General features: G+C 39.0%; 2 protein-coding genes across 3 annotated transcripts; both read right to left on the bottom strand.

Moving 5' to 3' along the window:
- Positions 1–1414: 1414 nt before the first annotated feature.
- SPO11 (SPO11 initiator of meiotic double strand breaks) lies at positions 1415–15989 on the bottom strand. Of its 2 annotated transcripts, XM_005569415.4 has the most exons (13): positions 15767–15989; positions 13479–13592; positions 12157–12245; positions 11679–11745; positions 11028–11136; positions 10598–10684; positions 9958–9994; positions 9506–9615; positions 7014–7113; positions 6365–6402; positions 5216–5292; positions 2559–2670; positions 1415–2060 (listed from the first exon to the last, which is right to left on the bottom strand). In XM_005569415.4, the coding sequence occupies exons 1-13, from the start codon at positions 15895–15897 to the stop codon at positions 1941–1943; spliced, it is 1191 nt and encodes a 396-aa protein (XP_005569472.1). In that variant the 5' UTR covers positions 15898–15989; the 3' UTR covers positions 1415–1940. The 2 variants fall into 2 exon arrangements, with proteins under 2 accessions (XP_005569472.1, XP_065379402.1); XM_065523330.1 differs by lacking the exon at positions 13479–13592.
- A 1119-nt stretch (positions 15990–17108) lies between these two features.
- Positions 17109–17264, bottom strand: LOC123567301 (large ribosomal subunit protein eL39-like). The gene has a single exon (XM_045364480.2). It carries the CDS (start codon positions 17262–17264, stop codon positions 17109–17111), a length of 156 nt encoding a protein of 51 aa, XP_045220415.1.
- Between the last annotated feature and the right edge of the window lie 1905 nt (positions 17265–19169).

Raw genomic sequence — 19169 nt, 5'->3', positions numbered from 1 at the left:
TGACTATCGTAGATTTGTGACTCCTTCCCATTTTGATAGTATATCCTAAGCCAGATGTGTTGTGGGTTAAACATATTTTTAAATTAGTAATTTCTTCCTTTACAAAGCATACCAAAGTTCAGTGACACTGTTACATGTTAAAGGAGTAAGTATGGTATAAATTCAGAGGAAATTTTTTCTTATTTATAAAAATGTTTTTACAATTTTTGACAGTCTCACGAGTAAGTAAAATTAACAGCATACCAGAATGTTCTCAAAATGAAATGTTTGGTTCCTATGTGACCAGGGAATATAACATATTTGTTAATTGTACATATGGTATCGGGGGATCTTGATTTGACACTAGCCAACAATAAGACTTGCAGACCTTTTCCCGCAGTGTGCACACAGACCACACGCGAAGTACTTTACCTGTACTAGCACCATGGTACCCAGACTTTCTGGGTTTAAGTCCCAGCTCCACTGCTTATTAGTTTTGTGACCTTGGGAAAGTTATTTAACCTTTCTGTACCTTTGTTTTCTCACCTGTAAAATGGGGATTTTTTTTAAAGTACCTAGCTTATAAGGTTTCTGTGAAGATGCAGTGAATTATTGTTTGCAAAGCACCTACAAAAATACCTAGCGCATAGCAAGTGCTATGTATGTATTTTCCTTTATCATTATATTACCTTATTTAGTCCTTACTACATACAACCTCTTGGGCAGGCCCAGCCTCACAGGTGTACACCCTGTGAAGTCACCCAGGACCCCAGGCTAAGAAGGGCCTGTGCTTGGTTTAATTCTCTGCTGCTATCATCTTGAAATTCTTAATAAAAAGGGATCCCACATTTACATTTTGCAGTGAGACCCACATTTTCTTGAGGTAAGTAGTAGTATTGTCCCCTGGTATTATTGTGGCTTTGGACAAATAGCATCCTCAGTGTTCTCACCTGTAAACCATGGTGTAGTGACAGAGTAATTACAAGGTCCTTGGGAGAATTGAATGAGACACTGAATCAGCAGTGATTGGCACATATAAGTTCTCAGAAATGGTATATATTATTACTATTGTTACCATTTCTCTTTACAAGATAACTAACTTAATATTTCTGTGCTTCTATAAATTCTTATTCTTGCTTGCAAGCACAAGAAACTTTCAGTGCAATTAAAGGTTTACTGAAAGCACAGAATAAAATCATAAAACTCATCTCTGGCAAAATTAAGATAGGTTTATGGAGGGAAAAGGTCACATATTTACTGTTGGAGAAGTACCTTATTAAAATCTGAGACTTCTGCAGATCTTAAAACTGAAGAAGTTTTTTGCTCTACAGACCTAGACTAGAGAAGCATTCAAGACCTTGGAGAAACTTTTCAAATAAATAATATTATCAATAAAAAGTAGGCTCAATACAAAATAAAGCAAAACACTGAAGACTATATCAATCCAAATATTTATTCATACCGAATTTTACTAACTTAACAAATGAATTAATGGAGTAAGACCCCTAAGTATAAAGGCAAAGGAAAATGTAAGAAGAAACTACTGGACACCACAGTTCATTTGCAACATCTCAAATTCAGATCATTATGATTTCTGTTACCAGTAAGATACTTTATGCCTTAACATTAGTTATATCGTAGAAGGTAAATATTTTGTAGACTTTGATGACATGTATAAAATATTATTTTTTCAAACATAAAGGTCAAAATAACATATTCTTTTATAATTTACTTTAGAAGATAGGATAGAAATCTGTCTCTACAGAGGATAGAATAAGGCCTTCTAAAGAAAATTGGAGTACAGCATTTGTTTTGACAAAAAAAAAATAATTAAAGGAAAGTTATTTTTTTCACCTTTAAGAATTAAGAATATAATATATTTTCTTTCCACAATAGTATTTGCCAATCAAAACAAAACTAATGAAAAGCCTCTGGCAATCAGAAGTTCTTCTGATTTATTTTTATATCCATCCTCCAAATTTTAATTTGTTGGGTAAGTACACTCTGGAAAGATAATCTGATGATAGGAAAGTCAAAGCTTGAATTTCTGCCTTCATTTTAGAGTCTGCCATTATTTCCATCTGTCAATAAAAGTAAAATATACTCATACCAGAGTTCTTAGCTGCATTTCTGTCAATTCAACAAACTAGTAATCTAGAATTGCGTTATTCTCCAAAACCAGGGACAATAGCCTTAAGGGTCAGCCAGAATATTCTAGAGCTGCTACAGTTAAAAATATCTGGAGTGAGAATACTCTGTATGCTGTCTTCAGTAATTAGGGATAGTCTGAATCTTTATGATTTCTTCTTCCTTTTTTTAATCCCACAAACTATGATACAGCCATCAAGAATGTGTATATAACCATGATAAGGATAAAAACAGGCCAGCTGCATTCACTGATCTCATCTATTAGCATTCATATGACTCAATTTCAACAACTATTTACCGCCAAGCAACACTTATGTTAGTCGTGTCATATAAAATTTCAAGAGGGATATTTTCAAAATACGATGTGAATAGCCACTACTAAAGTAAAAACAATTAAACATGCAACACTTGAATTGTAAAAAGAAACATACTTCTTTTCTCCAAAATGGTTGGCAGGTAACATAAGGTCTCCTCAGGATACTGTCAAGTTTCATTTGGTCCCTGTTTGTCAGTGGAATCAAACTATCTTTAGGTACATTTAACCTGGAAAAAAGTAGGTGAAAAAAATCAGTAAAAAAGTGTTTCTGTAACTTGATTGTCATGTATTTTTGCCTGTATTTATTGTACTACTTCAAGAAACTCAGAAATAAGAAAATTAGTACAGATCTACCTCTTACATCCAGGATTGAGGGGATCTGTCATGTCTCAAGACCAGCACATTTTCAAGTTCATAGTGGAAGTTTGTGTTTCCACAGTAAGATTCTAAAGTTTTTGTTTTCCTTCATGTCACACTCGTGGGATGATGACAGGATGACAGGAAGACTGATATTGGTTATTAAACAAATGCCAATAGCACTACCATCATGTATATAGATACCAGGGCAGCTTAATAATGTACAGTTAGGCCTCTCAGAGCCTCACACTCTTCTGGCAGTGGGCTCCAATATGCATGGCCAATGGCTGAGATTCACTGAGGGACTTTAGGTTCCATTGAGTATTTAATTCTTCATAATTCATTGAAGATTCTGGGCCATGGAAATTAGTCTCTCACTTTTATCACTTTACACATACACACACACACACACACACATTCTTACCTATCTAGTTTTAAATTTGAAAAACATGGAATATAACTTTATTATGGTATGTGTTTTAAAAATAGAACATGAGAGGTCCTGGATTTATGGTGTGGTCTACCTTTTGAAGTCACAAATCCTAGATTTCCCAGGAGAGTCTTTTTTAATGTGTCCATAATTATGACCATTTGCCAGGGGCAGCTCTTGGATAGGGGTGACAATTTGATTGAAAGGGAGGCCTAGAGGATTTCCCTTGCAGCCCGCTTCTGTAGCTACCATAGTGTTTTTCCTTTGATCGTATATTCATTTGGAATGGCTTTTTAGTGCACTGATAGAATTTATGAGATGCAGCTAGAGTTTCTTGAAGCCATTCACCTTAATAATTATCAGATCATATGTCTTGAATTTGTGTTAAAATTGTTTTTATACAAACAGATCACCCCCAAGGGATTTTGACCATGATACACATGCACTAAATTGAACACGTTAATTCACTGGAGTGTAAATATTCAAAAATAAAAAATGAAATGTTTCCTTTTGGACCCTCATTTTGTAGAAAGTGGCTGATCACCCAATACCTGTTCACATTCCATATTTAGGAAACAAGCACCTGTTATCAAGGATTGCTCACCACTTAAAGAAATCCAATAAACATATTTAAATTCATTCTTACTGACCAGTTATAACAATAAGAAAACATTTTTAAATATCACATTAGCAGAGGTGAAAAAAAATGTTAATGCAGTAAGCTGAGGGACAGGTGGACTCTTACTCTTCAGAGAAAGCAAGATACTTAATCTATCCGGACAGCAGTCAAACCCTGATTACGGGGATCCTCTTTGACCCACCAGTTCTTCTGGGAATTCAGCCTGAGGGACTAATTAAGGATGTGCGTAGAGATCTAGTTACAAGAGATTCCATCAAAGCACTACCTATCAGAACAGAGATTTGGAAGCCACCTAAATGGCTATGAGGGGATGGCTGAATAAACACTAGCACATCTAGAATTAAAACTCAGCAACAAAAGACGCTAAAATAAGAAATGTACTTTATTGACATGGAAAAGTGATCACATTGTGTTGTGTTTGAAAAAAAGCAGATTACAAAATAACAGAGTATGATCTCAGTTTTGTGAAAAAGTTACGGCTATGCACAGAAAATTTACAAAGGTAAGGCTGCTGATATGTAGGTGATATTTAACTTGTTACTTAATATTTTTTTCTATAATGAACATATATAGTAAACTTGCCAAACTTGAGGTTCCCAAATTTTAACAATCTTAAAATGATATTTTTCTTTTGAAGTTAAAAATTTAAATCTACGACAAAATTGACTCATATGGCAAATGATGTTGTCAATGGTTACAATTTAATTGGATTTACTGTAATGTACCTTTTTTTTGGTTGTTCGTTTTTTTTTTTTTTTTTTGGAGACAGAGTCTCACTCTATCACCCAGGCTGGAGTGGAGTGGTACGATTGTGGCTCACTGCAACTGCTGCCTCCCAGGTTCAAGCAATTCTTGTGCCTCAGCCTTCCTGGTACCTGGGATTACAGGCATGCACCACCACACCTGGCTAATTTTGTATTTTTAGTAGAGACAGGGTTTGTCATGTTGCCCTGGCTGGTCTGAAACTCCTGGCCTCAAGCAATCCACCCGCCTTGGCCTCTCAAAATGCTGGGATTACAGGCATTAGCCACCATGCGCCCGGCCTACAATGTATTGTACTTTTAAGTACAAACAGTGTATAAAATGTCTTCACCATAAGAGTAAAACAAAAACAGTTTTTAGCTAGCTGAAAGTGTAACACATTAACCAAATTCATGTGTTAAGTATTTTAGTTGAAACAGAAACATTAATGAATTTAATTCATAATTATATAATCATAAGTCATTGTGGACAATATAAAGAAAAAACATTAAGAGCTTTTCCTTGTAGTGACTTTTTAGGCTTATTGTTACATATGACAATGAATTGTCATTTTAAATATCCTAGTTCTGCTATACTATCTAACCTTTTCAGATCAGAAGGGAGAAGACCAAGCCATCTAATAGCTGGAACTGTGAGATGATGAGCTTCAAAAGACATAGACTAAAATAAAGAACAAAAGTATATTAGGTGAGGCTAAATTGCAGAAAATTAGCATTCTTGTTTTTCAGTCAAATTTTTCACTTATTAAGAAGGACAAGTACTAAAGCTGGCTTCACATGCCCAGAGCCCACAGAAGTAAGAAAACCATCAGGAGCTATGCTAAGCTGCGCTTTTAGTGAAGGTGTTAAAACTTTCTGGGTTAAGTGCGGTGGCTCATGCCTGTAATCCCAGCACTTTGGGAGACCAAGGCAGGAGGATGGCTTGAGTTCAAAAGTCCAAATTTGCAGTGAGCTGTCACTGTACCACCACACTCCAGCCTGGGTGACAAAGTGAGACCTTGTCTCAAAACAGCAACAAAAGAACAACAACTTCTATGTAGTGTTTCTGAATTAATTTTCTAAAGCAAACTATAAATGAAGCTCTCTGACCTACATTTCTTATTGTTCATGATTCCCCATCTTACACCCTGCTCCACCATCCTTTTCATCTGCTATAAATTTTGCCATGCATCAGAATCCCTTGGAGGATCCCACCCCTAGAGATTTTGGCTCGGTAGTTCTGGATGGGAACTGAGATTTGCATTTCTAAGAATCTTCCAGATGATGCTGATGCTGCTGGCTTCGGGCCACACTGTGAGGCCACTCGTACATGGTAATTGTAGACACTGGCGGTGACATTTATTGTTTCCATTTCTCCTTATAGTGGGAGAAAAGGGATTAGAAAAGTCAGAATTCAAGGCTCTATATAATATTTCGAGTATATTTGGTGATTAGACAGCGTTGTTATTACCCCAGAGCCCCACAGTTCCTTCAGTATGCCAAGAGAGTGCAGGATAATAATGCCACTTGCCCATAGCTAATCCCACTCTGTCATCTGTGGTTGCACTGGTCATACTGGGAGCTGGAGTCACAGCCGCCGACACACAGATTGCTCCTAGAATAGGATACTAGGCCCTCTGGTACACTTTGGGTACTGTCAGCCTACTTGGGAGTGATTAGTAAATGCAGAAATCACCTCGGTGAATATAAAATATCTAAATAATAAAAAGGGAAAACTGCTTTTCTATACTTACCATAGATCCATACTTATAGATGCACATTATTTCTATGCCTGTTAAAAGAAAGTTTACATATTACAGGTTAATTTGCACTCTCAAATTTTATCTACTATTTACAATTTTAATTTTGTGGACATCGCCAGTGAAAAATTTATCGTTCTCAGTTTAATATGACAAAATAACAATAAATTGTCTCAAATAATTATAGACCTAATTTTAATGTAATTATTTTCTTTTAAAATGTTTTATAAAAGTGTCTTGAGAGTAGAAAACACAACTACAGGCTGGGCATGGTGGCTCACACCTGTAATCCCAGCACTTTGGGAGACCAAGGTGGGCAGATTACCTGAGGTCAGGAGTTCGAGACCAGCCTGGCCAACATGGTGAAACCCCATCTCTACTAAAACTACAAAAAATTGGCCAGGCATGGTGGCATGTGCCTGTAGTTCCAGCTACTCAGGAGGCTGAGGCAGGAGAATCACTTGAACCCGGGAGGCAGAGGTTGCAGCGAGCCGAGATCGCGCCTTTGTGCTTCAGCCTGGGTGACAGAGTAGGATTCGATCTCAAAAAAAAAAAAAGAAAAAAGAAAAAAGAAAAAGAAAAACACAACTACAAATATGATTTAGTTATGACTATTGTTGTAAATAGTCCAATGATAAATTACCATGTGGATCAGCATCTACAAGAGTGAAAACAGGAACATGAAACGTATCCCAGAGTTTCTTGACTAAAAGTCTTGTGTTTAGATCAGGAACTCCCTTTCCCTAAAAGCAAGATGAAAATTAAGAATTTTAACTTCAGAAGAATAAAATGGTTACAACTACACTCTTATTAATAATTTAAAAGTTAGGCTGGATGTAGTGGTTCACGCCTGTAATCCCAGCACGTTGGGAGGCCGAGGTGGGGGAATCACCTGAGGTCAAGAGTTTGAGACCAGTCTGGCCAACGTGGTGAAACCCCGTCTCTGCTAAAAATACAAAATTAGCCAGGTGTGGTGGTACATGCCTGTAATCCCGGGTACTCAGGAGGCTGAGACAGGAGAACCACTTGAACCTACAAGGCAGAAGTTGCAATGAGCTGAGATCACGCCATTGCACTCCAGCCTGGGCAAAAAGGGTGAAACTCCATCTCAAAATAATAATAATAATAATAATGGAAAAATTACAAGTTATGCTCATACAATGGTTAGTACTCTGCATGTGGCCACAGCAACCCTGGTTCATATCTGAGTCACAGCACCAAAAAAAAAAAAAAAAAAGGTTACATCTTCCTACCTTGGATTTCAGGTGCTGAAAGCCTGGTGTTGACTGTGAAAAAAATTGTACATTATATACAAACAGAGTGAAGGACTGGGAATTATGCCAGTCCTACGAAATGATCCTAAGGAAATATTTCAGCAAAAACAGAAATAATAAACACCCTACATATTTAAAGATGCTCACTGAAGTGTTATTTAAAATGGCAAAAACTAATATAAATAGCCAAAATATCTAACAACAGGGATGTGGAGAGGCAGCATAGTGCAGTGGTGATCTGCACCAGTTGCGGGGCCAGGCAGCCTGAGTTCGCATCTCAGCTCTGCTACTTCTTAGCAACATGAACATGAATGAGTAACAAAACCACTCTGTGGTCTGGGGCTCTGTGACAACATATAAGATTATTATAGGAATTAAATTATTTAATAATCATAAAGCACTTAGAAGAGTACCTGGCTTAAATTTAGGGTTTAATAAAACTTAACTGGTGCGATAGTATTATGAAGTCATTAAAATAATAATTATGTAGAAAAGTAAACTGAAGAGTGTTACAACAATGTTAGAGAAAAGCAGAAAACCAAATGAAACGGAGCAGAGGAAGAGCGCAGAGTAGCCCTAGAGATTCAGAATGGGCTTTGGGTTACCGCTGCGAGTTTGAATTCCCTCTCTGCCCATCATCAGTGGTGTGATGTTGGGCAAGTTTCTTAGTCTCTTTAGGCCATGGCTTTATCTATAAACTCAGCATAAATGTGCCTGTCACACCGAGTGATGGCATTATAGTGACATGGAGTTAAACTATTCAAATCCAGTCCTGGTTTTGAATAGCCATCGAGATGTGGTAAAAATACCTTCCTGCATTCCAGTACCCCATTATTAAGGTGACGATGATGTTAGTACCTACCTCCTAAGGCCGTTGAGAGCCTTTACAAGTTGATATGTGATAAACACCAGTAAATGTGAACTCTCACTATGTCAAGTGCTTAGCAGGGCTCCTAGCTCATCATGGGTACTTAGTGTATTTTCACAATGTTCTTTGGGAAAAATAATAGCACATGAACACAGTAGAGGAGTCAAACAGTATTAAAGGACCTGGTGGAAAATAGCTCTTCCTAATATGGCCCTCGAGTCCCAGCCCCTTCTTGAGAGGCATTTGTGAGGGATGTTTGTGGAGGCAGCGAGGAGCGCTGCCTTGGAGAGGAGGCGGAATGGAGTCTTAGAAGGGCTGACCATTTCCACAGAGGCATCCAGATTTAGAGCAGAAGTATCAGACAAAACCAAAAGTTTTTGAACTGGCGAGGAGGGAAATGACAAGTCTGGTGTGGCAGGGAATCAGTTAGGTAGAGTGAGAGATAATTGAAGTCAGGGGCCTGTCTGGAGGCTACCAGGTGGTTGTCTTGTGTCAGAATGAAAGGGGAAGAATTAAGGGGAAAGGGCTGAAATGAAAGAGATTCCCAAGGCCAATTCAAAAGGACTTGGTGACCATGGGATGTCAGCAGTAAGTCAAACTGACTCTGACGTGTGGACCTCATTGCAGTATCTGCATTGATAGCCACAGGACAAGTGGCAGGAACACTCAGCTCTTCAAGGAAGAAAGCTTTTGAGTGTGGTTTTAGAAACATGAACTTATCAAGGTTACAGCGCTCTATGATCATGCCATGGTACTTTGGCCTGGGCAACAGAGTGAGACCCTGTCTCTATTAAAAAAAAAAAAAATGAACTTGAGGTGACAGCCAGCTTTGAGGATGTTTAAATAAATGCCTTGGAAATTTCTGTTCTATGATCCCAAAGGATGCATTATATTGAAAACAGGACATTGTGTAGATAATATTGTAAATCCTCTTACCAATCACCATAACAGTATATATTAGTATTGGAATTATAGTAAAGTTAGATAATATACCGTAATCATGATGCATGGAGACAATTTGTTGCAAAAGTTGTCATCTAGGAGCCGCTGAAATGTTGCATCTTTTTCTACAATTAATACAAACTTTGCATCTGTAACTAAATCTGTGAAGTTAAGGCTGATAATTTGAAAGCAATAGTATTTCAGTTTAATCACCAACTAAATTAAGGTGCCATAGAGATAACTCAAAAGCAGCTATAGATACAACATTTTAATTTGTACCTTCAAACATATAAACATATCTATTCATATATTCAGATATCTGTCTCTTCCACTAGATGTTGAGCTCCCAAAAAAGTCCTAAAGAAAGGACCATGGTGTGTTCATCTTGACTGCTATAGGGTCTAACTTGTTCCTTACACATTATGAAGGCTTGGCTTACCAAAGGAATGAATGAATGAATGAACATTCCAAAAGTTTAAATAGTTTTCCCACTTAAAGGATACTCCGAATTCCTTGAATATTAGATGGCACAGCAACAGCCTTTTTAAAAAAAAAAAAAACAAACGAAAAACAGTTTTTATCTCACATAAAAAGCAAAAAACCACACTTTTTAGTTTATCACAAAGCCCTCTGTTTTTATTTTTCTTTGACCATACCAGTCATCAGAGACTTATTCCTCTGTTAAAAAATACTAGAAAACAGCTTTACCCCTCAGTGAGAAAATCGGCATATGACTCACAGCAATTCTCCCAACAGGGGTACTAAGTTTAGTATTGTGGACTCTCTTTGTATCTAAGCCCAGCAAATAGTTTAGTATTAAAAATATCGTTTTCAGAACCAGAACATTTAATGAAGATTACTAAATAACCATGCTAAAATGATCAAGCTACACTTTATCTGAAAATAATGGTGCATTTTTAAAGAGTTGTATATGTATGCTTATTTCAATCTGACATTTGACAATTAGCATATTTTGAAACTACGTAATGTACAGTACTGTAAAGCATATTCCTATTCATCTTTCAGTTTTATTTTGAAATCTTAAGCTCTAGGTTACATAACAAAGCAAGAAATACAATTAGGCTTCAAAACTGAAGGAGCTAAAAGAGTTAAAGCTGTGAAAACATCGATGATGCTTCTTACCGTTGCACCACAGGTACAATTCACTTTGGTGCCATCTTCCTCGATATATCTTAAGTTGCCAGCAATTAAACCTTTTGATGTAGATAACTGCAAAAAATAGTAGACATATTTGAAACCTGTTTCATGAATATGTTTTACGCTATTAAGTCACTCCTCGTGTTCATCTGCTAAATTACTGGTATTTTCACTTGGATTGAAATTTAAGAGACGAAAGAGAAAATATGTAAAGGTATTTAGGAATTAAAAAATATTTGGTAATTCATCAGTTTGGTCCATTCACCCATAGGAATATATTGAGAATCTATTATTTAAATTTATAGTGAGAAAAATGCAGCATCAAATAATATCAAGGCTATATTATGTTTTAAAATTATGTTTTATGCAAGCATTTTGTTTTAAAATAAAATGCTTTGTATTAGGTACTACTTACTATATGCAGACTCCTCCTTGACACTTTTAACATACAAGAAATGTCATTGATAATATTGTCCACAACAGTCTGGTTGCCAAAGAGTTGGCTGTCAGTGTAATATATGTCTCTGTGAAAATTTAAAATACATATTTTTAATTAACCATATTCTCTTTTTTTTTTTTTTTGAGACGGACTCTCGCTCTGTCGCCCAGGCTGGAGTGCAGTGGCCAGATCTCGGCTCACTGCAAGCTCCGCCTCCCGGGTTCACGCCATTCTCCTGCCTCAGCCTCCCGAGTAGCTGGGACTACAGACGCCCGCCACCTCGCCTGGCTAGTTTTTTTGTATTTTTTAGTAGAGACGGGGTTTCACCATGTTAGCCAGGATGGTCTCGATCTCCTGACCTCGTGATCCGTCCGTCTCGGCCTCCCAAAGTGCTGGGATTACAGGCTTGAGCCACCGCACCCGGCAACCATATTCTCTTTGAATATGACAAGTATTAGAATGTTAACCGAAGAAAGCTTTAACTGGATGAAAACACAACATGTAAAAAAAGTAAATTATGAGCCATAGTTTAGTCTTATGTAACTTTTCAAAGTATATAATAAAAGTTAATCCAAGTAATTCTCACATTACATTTTAAAGAGTAATTTACTAGAACAATATATTTACCTTTTGGTTGCATAAGTGTTGCTCTGTACTAACTTATAAATCATGGACAATATTTTAAGGATTAGAGCTGGAAAATAAGATTCAACAAATAAGTTGCTCATCATTTCTCTTATTGATTCAAAAGATACTGCTATCAAGGATTTTAACTTAACTTCAGTTAACATTTAAAAAATTATCTTTCCAAAATGGGAGGGTTAAGTACAGAACAATTACCTGAGGAATCAGTTAAAATTAATTACTCTATGGACAGCAAAACTAAGAGGATGATTTTGCACTGAACCATATACCTTGAAAAATATGTTTATGTTGATAACCTACTTCCATAGTTATTGACAATGAAAAATTCTAGAAATTTATTTTATGTACAAAAGTGGTCTATTAAAACAAGTAAAATTATTTAACTGGGAACAAATAAAATGAAGAAGATAACAAAATTTATTTATCCTTTATTACCAAAAGCTAAGAACAATTAACTTACCAAATTTTTTAACTGATTTTGGTGAATCACTTTTGATCTTTCTTGTGGTGCAATGGGATACCATCTGAAGACCTACAGAATCTTCAAACCTGTCGTTTTGTTTAAAGCAAAGGAATAAAGTGAAAAAGACAACTTCTAAACACCAAACAATATATACTTATGGTCTTTAAAACCCATACTTCTTCTCAATTTAAGCACTGAAGCTTAGGATCAACTGGTTTGAAAGCATAGATCATTCCAGGTGATAACTAGGAAATTAGATTTGTGACAAACAGAGGCACCAAGATAAACCATTTAACATAAATGAGCTAATACCTTTGATTAGGGGGTGTGGGAGTGTGTTTGTGTGTGTGTGCATACTTTTTTCCTGGGAAGACATTTTTAGTATATGTAAAACGTTTTCAAATATTTCACAATTAGTACTTTACTCATTTTAATAATCTACTCATTTAATAATTTTACTCAATTTAATAAGCTTTGAAATGTTTCATTTCTGGTTTACCTGCAAAATTACACTGCATAAAATAGCAATTGTATTAGGTTGTTAAGCTGAACTGCCAAACTTCCCCTAAAGGTGGCAGAAGGCACCAGGTGGATATGTCAGGTGTAAGCTGCTTCAAAGCTAGGTAAAACCCATCTTTCAAAACATGACTGAAAAGTATACAGCTTATATTACTTATATAGATCATAAAACAATAGTGAGGAAGGAGACTCAAAATTCCTTTCATTTTGTTTCTGTACCTCTTACAAAATATGAGAGGCTGAAAAAAACCTGTATAACCAGGTTCAATAATTCTGATAAAGCTGTTTGCTGATTTTACCCTTTTTGGACACATGACTTAGCAGGGGTAGAAGGTCTGTTAGGAGAAAGGCTAAAATGTGCTGTATGTTCAGGATACTTTTATTTTGGTCTGGTATCAGGATTGGTTATACTTCGTGAGCAAGTGGTTTGCTTTTGTGGTATATATGAGAATTGCACCCATGACATCTCCCCCTCTGTCTGCTAGAAAGCATAGCTCCAAGTTTAGTGTCTATTTTTAGCAAAATTATGAGACTTTATCACATGCATTTGGAATTCTAACATCTTCTGGTGCTCCATTCTGTTGGTGCTAGCATTGTTTTCCCTTTGCCTCATCTTTCACACCTACCTCTAGTTTACATCACCTCTCTGTATGGTATGTATTATGTAAACTTCCTAAATCCTTTTTTTTGGCAAGGTAATGGCAATAAAATGAAAAAAAAAATGACCAGAACTCTAACTCAAATAATTCAAATAATGACATAGATACTGCATTTAAAAAATGAAAATGCAAAATGCCCACTTTATGTTTTCCCAGCTTGATCTGTTGTCTATCGTGAATGCAGGTGCTTCGTTTCTTGCCAAGCTTGTGATTATGTCTTGGATAATATTTTCTATAGATACAAGAACCTCAGAACTGAAACAATAAACACAGCATGATTCCATCTTAATCATAAATTTTGACATTATAATATGTAAGATTTTCCCAGATCAATATTAAAGTAACTTTTTATTTTATTCTTTTTTAAGACTAGGTAATTGGGAAGGGATTTTTTAAAAAAGAGAAGGACTAGGTAATCCATGTCAATAATTATCTCTCCCATTAAACCTTTACTACTGCATTAAAGCAACTGTATTTACAAATAAATTTCATTTGCTTGTAATTTTACTTCTCAAGCAATTACCAATTGAAGGTCTCCCTTTTACATTAATGACTAAATTTACAACTATATTTTTATCTACACTTCATATTAACCTACCATAATCTAGCTGAACTTTAATACAAATTTGACATACTACTGATACATGTTTTAATTAAAAAGTGATACAATATTGGCTTTGAATTTCTTTCCCAAAAATGCAATGCAAAAATTTCAAAAGAAACACCTTTTGTGGTCGCACATTAGCCTAGTTAATCTCAAGCCTTAAAATCGGCTCTTCTGAAATTTAGTGATACAAAAAAGAAAACGCTTAATTACTACCCTGGAAAGAAAAAATCGTGAGGCCGGGCACGGTGGCTCACGCCTGTAATCCCAGTACATTGGGAGGCCGAGGCGGGCAGATCACGAGGTCAGGAGATTGAGACCATCCTGGCTAACACGGTGAAATCCTGTCTTTACTAAAAATACACACACACACACACACACACACACACACAAGCTCGGGGTGATGGCGGTGCCTGTAGTCCCAGCTACTCAGGAGGCTGAGGCAGGAGAATGGCGTGAACCCGGGAGGCAGAGCTTGCAGTGAGCCAAGATCGCGCCACTGCACTCCAGCCTGGGCGACAGAGCGAGACTCCGTCTCAAAAAAAAAAAAAAAAAAAAAAAGAAGAAGAAAGAATAAAGTGTGAGTTCTGCAACAAACGGTGACTTGGCAGCGATTACGCCACTCTACAGCAAAATGCGAAGACTAAGCCCAGTTTTCTGTCAGCTGACTGTTAATTTCACAAGCCATCAGCTTCAAAAAATGTTGTTCTGTTATAAACACCATTAAGCTTATTGTCTAGGAAGAGAAATCAAATGCACTCTAGAAAACAGGCAAAATGTTGAGAGCTTTAATTTCCACAGGAACTTCAGAGTTTTTACTGAAAACTTGTGTATCAGAAAATGGATTTTAAAACTTTTAATCTATTCTAATATTGGGAGGTAACAACTGACCCAAATACTCATTTTTCCTAGTTTGGAGAAAAAAAGTGTTGCAGGATAATACTGTAACCAACTTTAAGATACAATCAGATTTATCTACGTCTGCGCTATTAACAAGGGACTTGCCACTCTCCTTTTCCCTCACTCTCCTAAGTTCTCCCTCAAACTAAATTCTTTTGCAAAAATTGGTTTGCTTGTAGGTTTTTCAGATTTTTTGGTGGTTGGTTTGGGCTTAAAAATAAAAGGCTGAAAAACTTTGCTGAGCAATCAACCAAGAAAGCAGGTCAAGGAAACAAAACAAAGTATTTTTAAGTGAAAGTGGTCAATCACGTAACCATGTTTTCCGTGGTAAATTCCAACATGGGTAGCTGAAGGGTTCCTGTAATTGATTTTAAATACATCATTTAAAATATATACTTTGTCTCCACTTCCAAAACAATAAAACATGTTGTCTTATTATAAACCACTTAAAATGTGTTGATGTCCTTGTTAACTCTGAGAAAACCATTCGCTTACTGAGAGAAGACATACAACACATTTTCTTTCTCAAACAAGAACAAAACAAAAAAACCTTAAAGTTTAACCTAAAATTTTATCTGAAAAAACGTTTAAAAAATACAAAGCTAACTGTACCCCAAACTCCCCAACCTATAAAGGATCTTTAGGAAATCTTCCAAACCAGCTGCAGAGAGCCTCCTGGAACATTCCAGAAGGGAACATCCTGGAAGCCACAGAAGGGGGATTGACACCTGGCTTTCTTTTTGAGTTCAAAATAAGGGTTCAAAGTAGGTGGCGGGTACTTAGGAAGGATCTTTTTGGGGGTTCCAGGCTGGCCCTCCAAGGGGTGCCTCCTCAGCCTCAACACTAGGAGGCAGCCCGGCGCCGGGAAGAACGCCCGACTTCTCTACAGAGTGGCTGCCTCGCACCTCGGCACCAGCTCCTGTACCTGGAGGCCACGCGGCTTCCCCCACTGGGGGGCTCCTGGCCACCTCTCCTCAGGGCAGCCAGCAGGGACTCTCTGTGTCGGTCTAAAACCTCGAAGAACGAGGCCTCGGGCCCCATAGGTGCAAAGGCCATGAGGGTGGTGGGCTGCCAGATGCTCCAGAAGCCCCTGTTCCAGGCTGCGCCTTTGGGGCGAGGCTGCGTGCCTTTCCCGCGCGTTCTGAGCGGCCAGCGCGTGCGCACGTCCCACACCCAGAGGCGGGGCTGGACAGGCCTGTGCGTAGCGCAGGGCGTGGAGTGCGCAAGCGCAGGGCTCGGAGTGCGCAAGCGCAGGGCTCTCAGGCACGGTCCCACCTACGAGGCCCTGAGGCGGGCGCCTCCCTGAGCTTCGGTCGCGCAGACAGGGGCTCCGCGTGGCTGAACTGAGAGATGTTTGTGTGGCCTGCTGCGGATATTAGATCCAGAGTCCCTTGAGATGATTTAATTATTTTGGGTGTGGGCTGTTTAGGGACAGCAATATCAGCGATTTTTCATTAAAATACATAATGGTGAAGATCCAGCTGTATGGGATTACAGCTCTCGGCACTGGGTTCAGCTGTGATTGAGGCAAGTGCAATCTCTGTCCTTATTAACGTTTCATAGCAGTTGAATGCCTCCAAAGCCCTTTGCACTCAGATCCCTCTTCTAATTCCCTTAAGAACCCCAGAAAGTTCCTAATGTGTCATCCTAATTTGCGGGAGCCAGGAAAGGTCTGCTCAGAGCAGGCAGGCCTGGGTTAAAATCCCAGCCCTCCCACTCTGTAGGGCAGACGAATTTAGCAAATGAAAATACAGGACAACCAGTTAAATTAGAATTTCAGATAAACAACAAATACTTTTTTTTTTTTTTTTAGGGTAACTACGTCTCATATAATGTTTGGTATATACTTTCACTAGAAAGTTATTTCATAGCCATGCACAGTGGTGCTCACCTGTAGTCCCAGCTACTAGGGAGGCTGAGGCAGGAGGATGGATTTAGAGGCTCCAGGAGTTGGAGGCTGCTGTGCACTAGGATTATGCCTGTGAATAGCCATTGTACTCCAGGATGGGCAACACAGGGAGCTCCCTTCTCAAAAAACAAACAAAAAAAAAAATTAGTTCTTTTTTTTTTTTAAATGAAAGGGCTCGCATATTTATTACTGAACCCAGCCAATCAACACGTTCATAACAGGTTCAGAGAGAAAAAAAAATATTCCCAATAAAACATGTCCAACTCTCCAGAGAGTGGCGACATTTTCACCTTGATGTGGTAACATGATTGTGACCTTCAGACAGTATAAATGTGTGTGCCATCTCAAGTGCAATTCCTTATAGACCCAGCTTGGTTCTTCTCCAGTGTCTCCTTTTGGAGTTGTACCTGTTTTTATTACCAGTTTTCATCTGAATCCACTGGGGAATGGGACGATTTTCCTTTTGTTTCTCGGGCAGGAATTGCTTAATCCTGAAAGTCTTGTGAGAAGACATGGCGAGAAGCAGAGTCAAGCACACACCACGATGGCAGAGAAAGGAACGTTATTTCATTGTTTATGTGAAGTTCAAACTTAACTGGCATCTTGTTTTTTATCTAGCTCCTCTCCCTCCTTACCATGTCGTCCCCTCACAGACTTGGTGAGTGGTGCCTTTCCCCCACTTGTTCCAAGCCTTCTAGAGCAGAAGATAGGAATTCTGAAGCCCCAGGAAACGAGTCCTGACTTTGGGGAGGAGAGGACAGAGGAGCGAGACCCTAGAACAAGGCGGCTCCAAGGCCTTTGGGGGCCTGGTCCTGCATGGGTGGGGTGCTGGGGGCTTGGCCCCAGAAGAGCCACTCGGGAGAACTGTTTTGTTCCTTCCATTCCTGGTAATTTGATAGTTTTCCAACTAAAACTGGTTTCCCATCATAAATAATGGACTCCCTCTGTTCACTGGGATGGTTGCCTGTGTTGACGGCTGTTCTGTGTGTACCAAGCACTGTATTGATGGCCTTACGTTGCTGTTATCACAAATACTTCCTCCCTGCCTACCTTGCACCAGGCAAGGTTTATTACTGAGGACACAACTGTGAACAAAGCAGGTAAACCCCTTCCTTTTAGGGATTTCAGAGCCTAAAAGGAGGGGAGAACTAAGGGCAATCGGGTGAACTCTTTTTTTTTTTTTTTTTTGAGACGGAGTTTCGCTCTTGTTTCCCAGGCTGGAGTGCAGTGGCACAATCTCGGCTCACTGCAATCTCCACCTCCTGGGTTCAAGTAATTCTCCTGCCTCAGCCTCCTGAGTAGCTGGGATTACAGGCGAGTGCCATCACACCCGGCTAGGTTTTTGTATTTTTTAGTAGAGAGGGGGTTTCACCATGTTGGCTAGGCTGGTCTTGAACTCTTGACCTTAGGTGATCCATCCACCTCGCCCTCCCAAAGTGCTGGGATTACAGGCGTGAGCCACTGCACCTGGCCAGATGTACTCTTACATAATTAAGTTGGCAGGGTAAGAAATGCACTTAAAATAAACCAATGACTTTAAGAGGTGAAAAATAGTACACCCAGTTCACACATGAAGATACTGAGGTTTGGAGAAATTAATCCATTTGTGCAAGATTGGACCTCCAGTAAATGATAGAGCTGAGAGTTAAACCTTGTCTCCAAATTCATGCTCTTAACCACTCGGATATGAGGCACCTGTGGGGATCTGGCTTGGAGTGTGTCATCATTCTGTGGGAGTTTCTTTGGCGGTGATCTTAGTTTTCTCATCTTTGAAATGAGGGTGTTGCGGCAGGTGGGTTCTCATGCATCATCCCCAAAGAGGAACAAACAAATGAAAAGCTCTTGCAGGCCGAGAGGTCAATGACACCGTCAAGGCTTGTCTGCTGGAAGGTGCCTCTCTTCTGGGACTAGAAACATTTCTGTCCACTTTTCCCTGTCCCCTGAGGACAGAGCCTGTGCATGAGACTCAACCAGAAGCCAGCAGCCTTGCTAGATCTGACACAGAGGGAAAGGTCCTGAGCTGGGTGGGGGCACAAGGAGAGGATCAAAACAGTGAAGTGAACAAACCCGTAATAAAACTGGCATTCCTGAGAGGAGAAACCACAAGGTGCGACTTGAAAGGACTTGGCTGGGGTTCCCACTGCGCTGACAAAAGCAGGAGGGGCAGCTCACCCTCCAGCAGCTATGGCTCTGCCTGTGCCCTGCAGGTATCCTGCTCCACGGCAGGACTTGCAGGCCCTCCCCCAGCAGCTGTGTGCACCACCTTCACATCAAACTCAACAGTCCCAGCCCCAGGCTGTGAGCAGGAACCAGAAAAACATATTCTGCTCCTAGCAACACATTGCAAATGAAACTGGCAAATGCCAACTTGCAGGGCAGTCTCAATACTGAGTTCTCCCTATGGGCCAGGAAGCTTCCC

This window comes from Macaca fascicularis, chromosome 10, assembly GCF_037993035.2.
Source record: "Macaca fascicularis isolate 582-1 chromosome 10, T2T-MFA8v1.1".
Taxonomy (NCBI): domain Eukaryota; kingdom Metazoa; phylum Chordata; class Mammalia; order Primates; family Cercopithecidae; genus Macaca; species Macaca fascicularis.
This window is presented reverse-complemented; position numbering and strand designations above follow the sequence as displayed.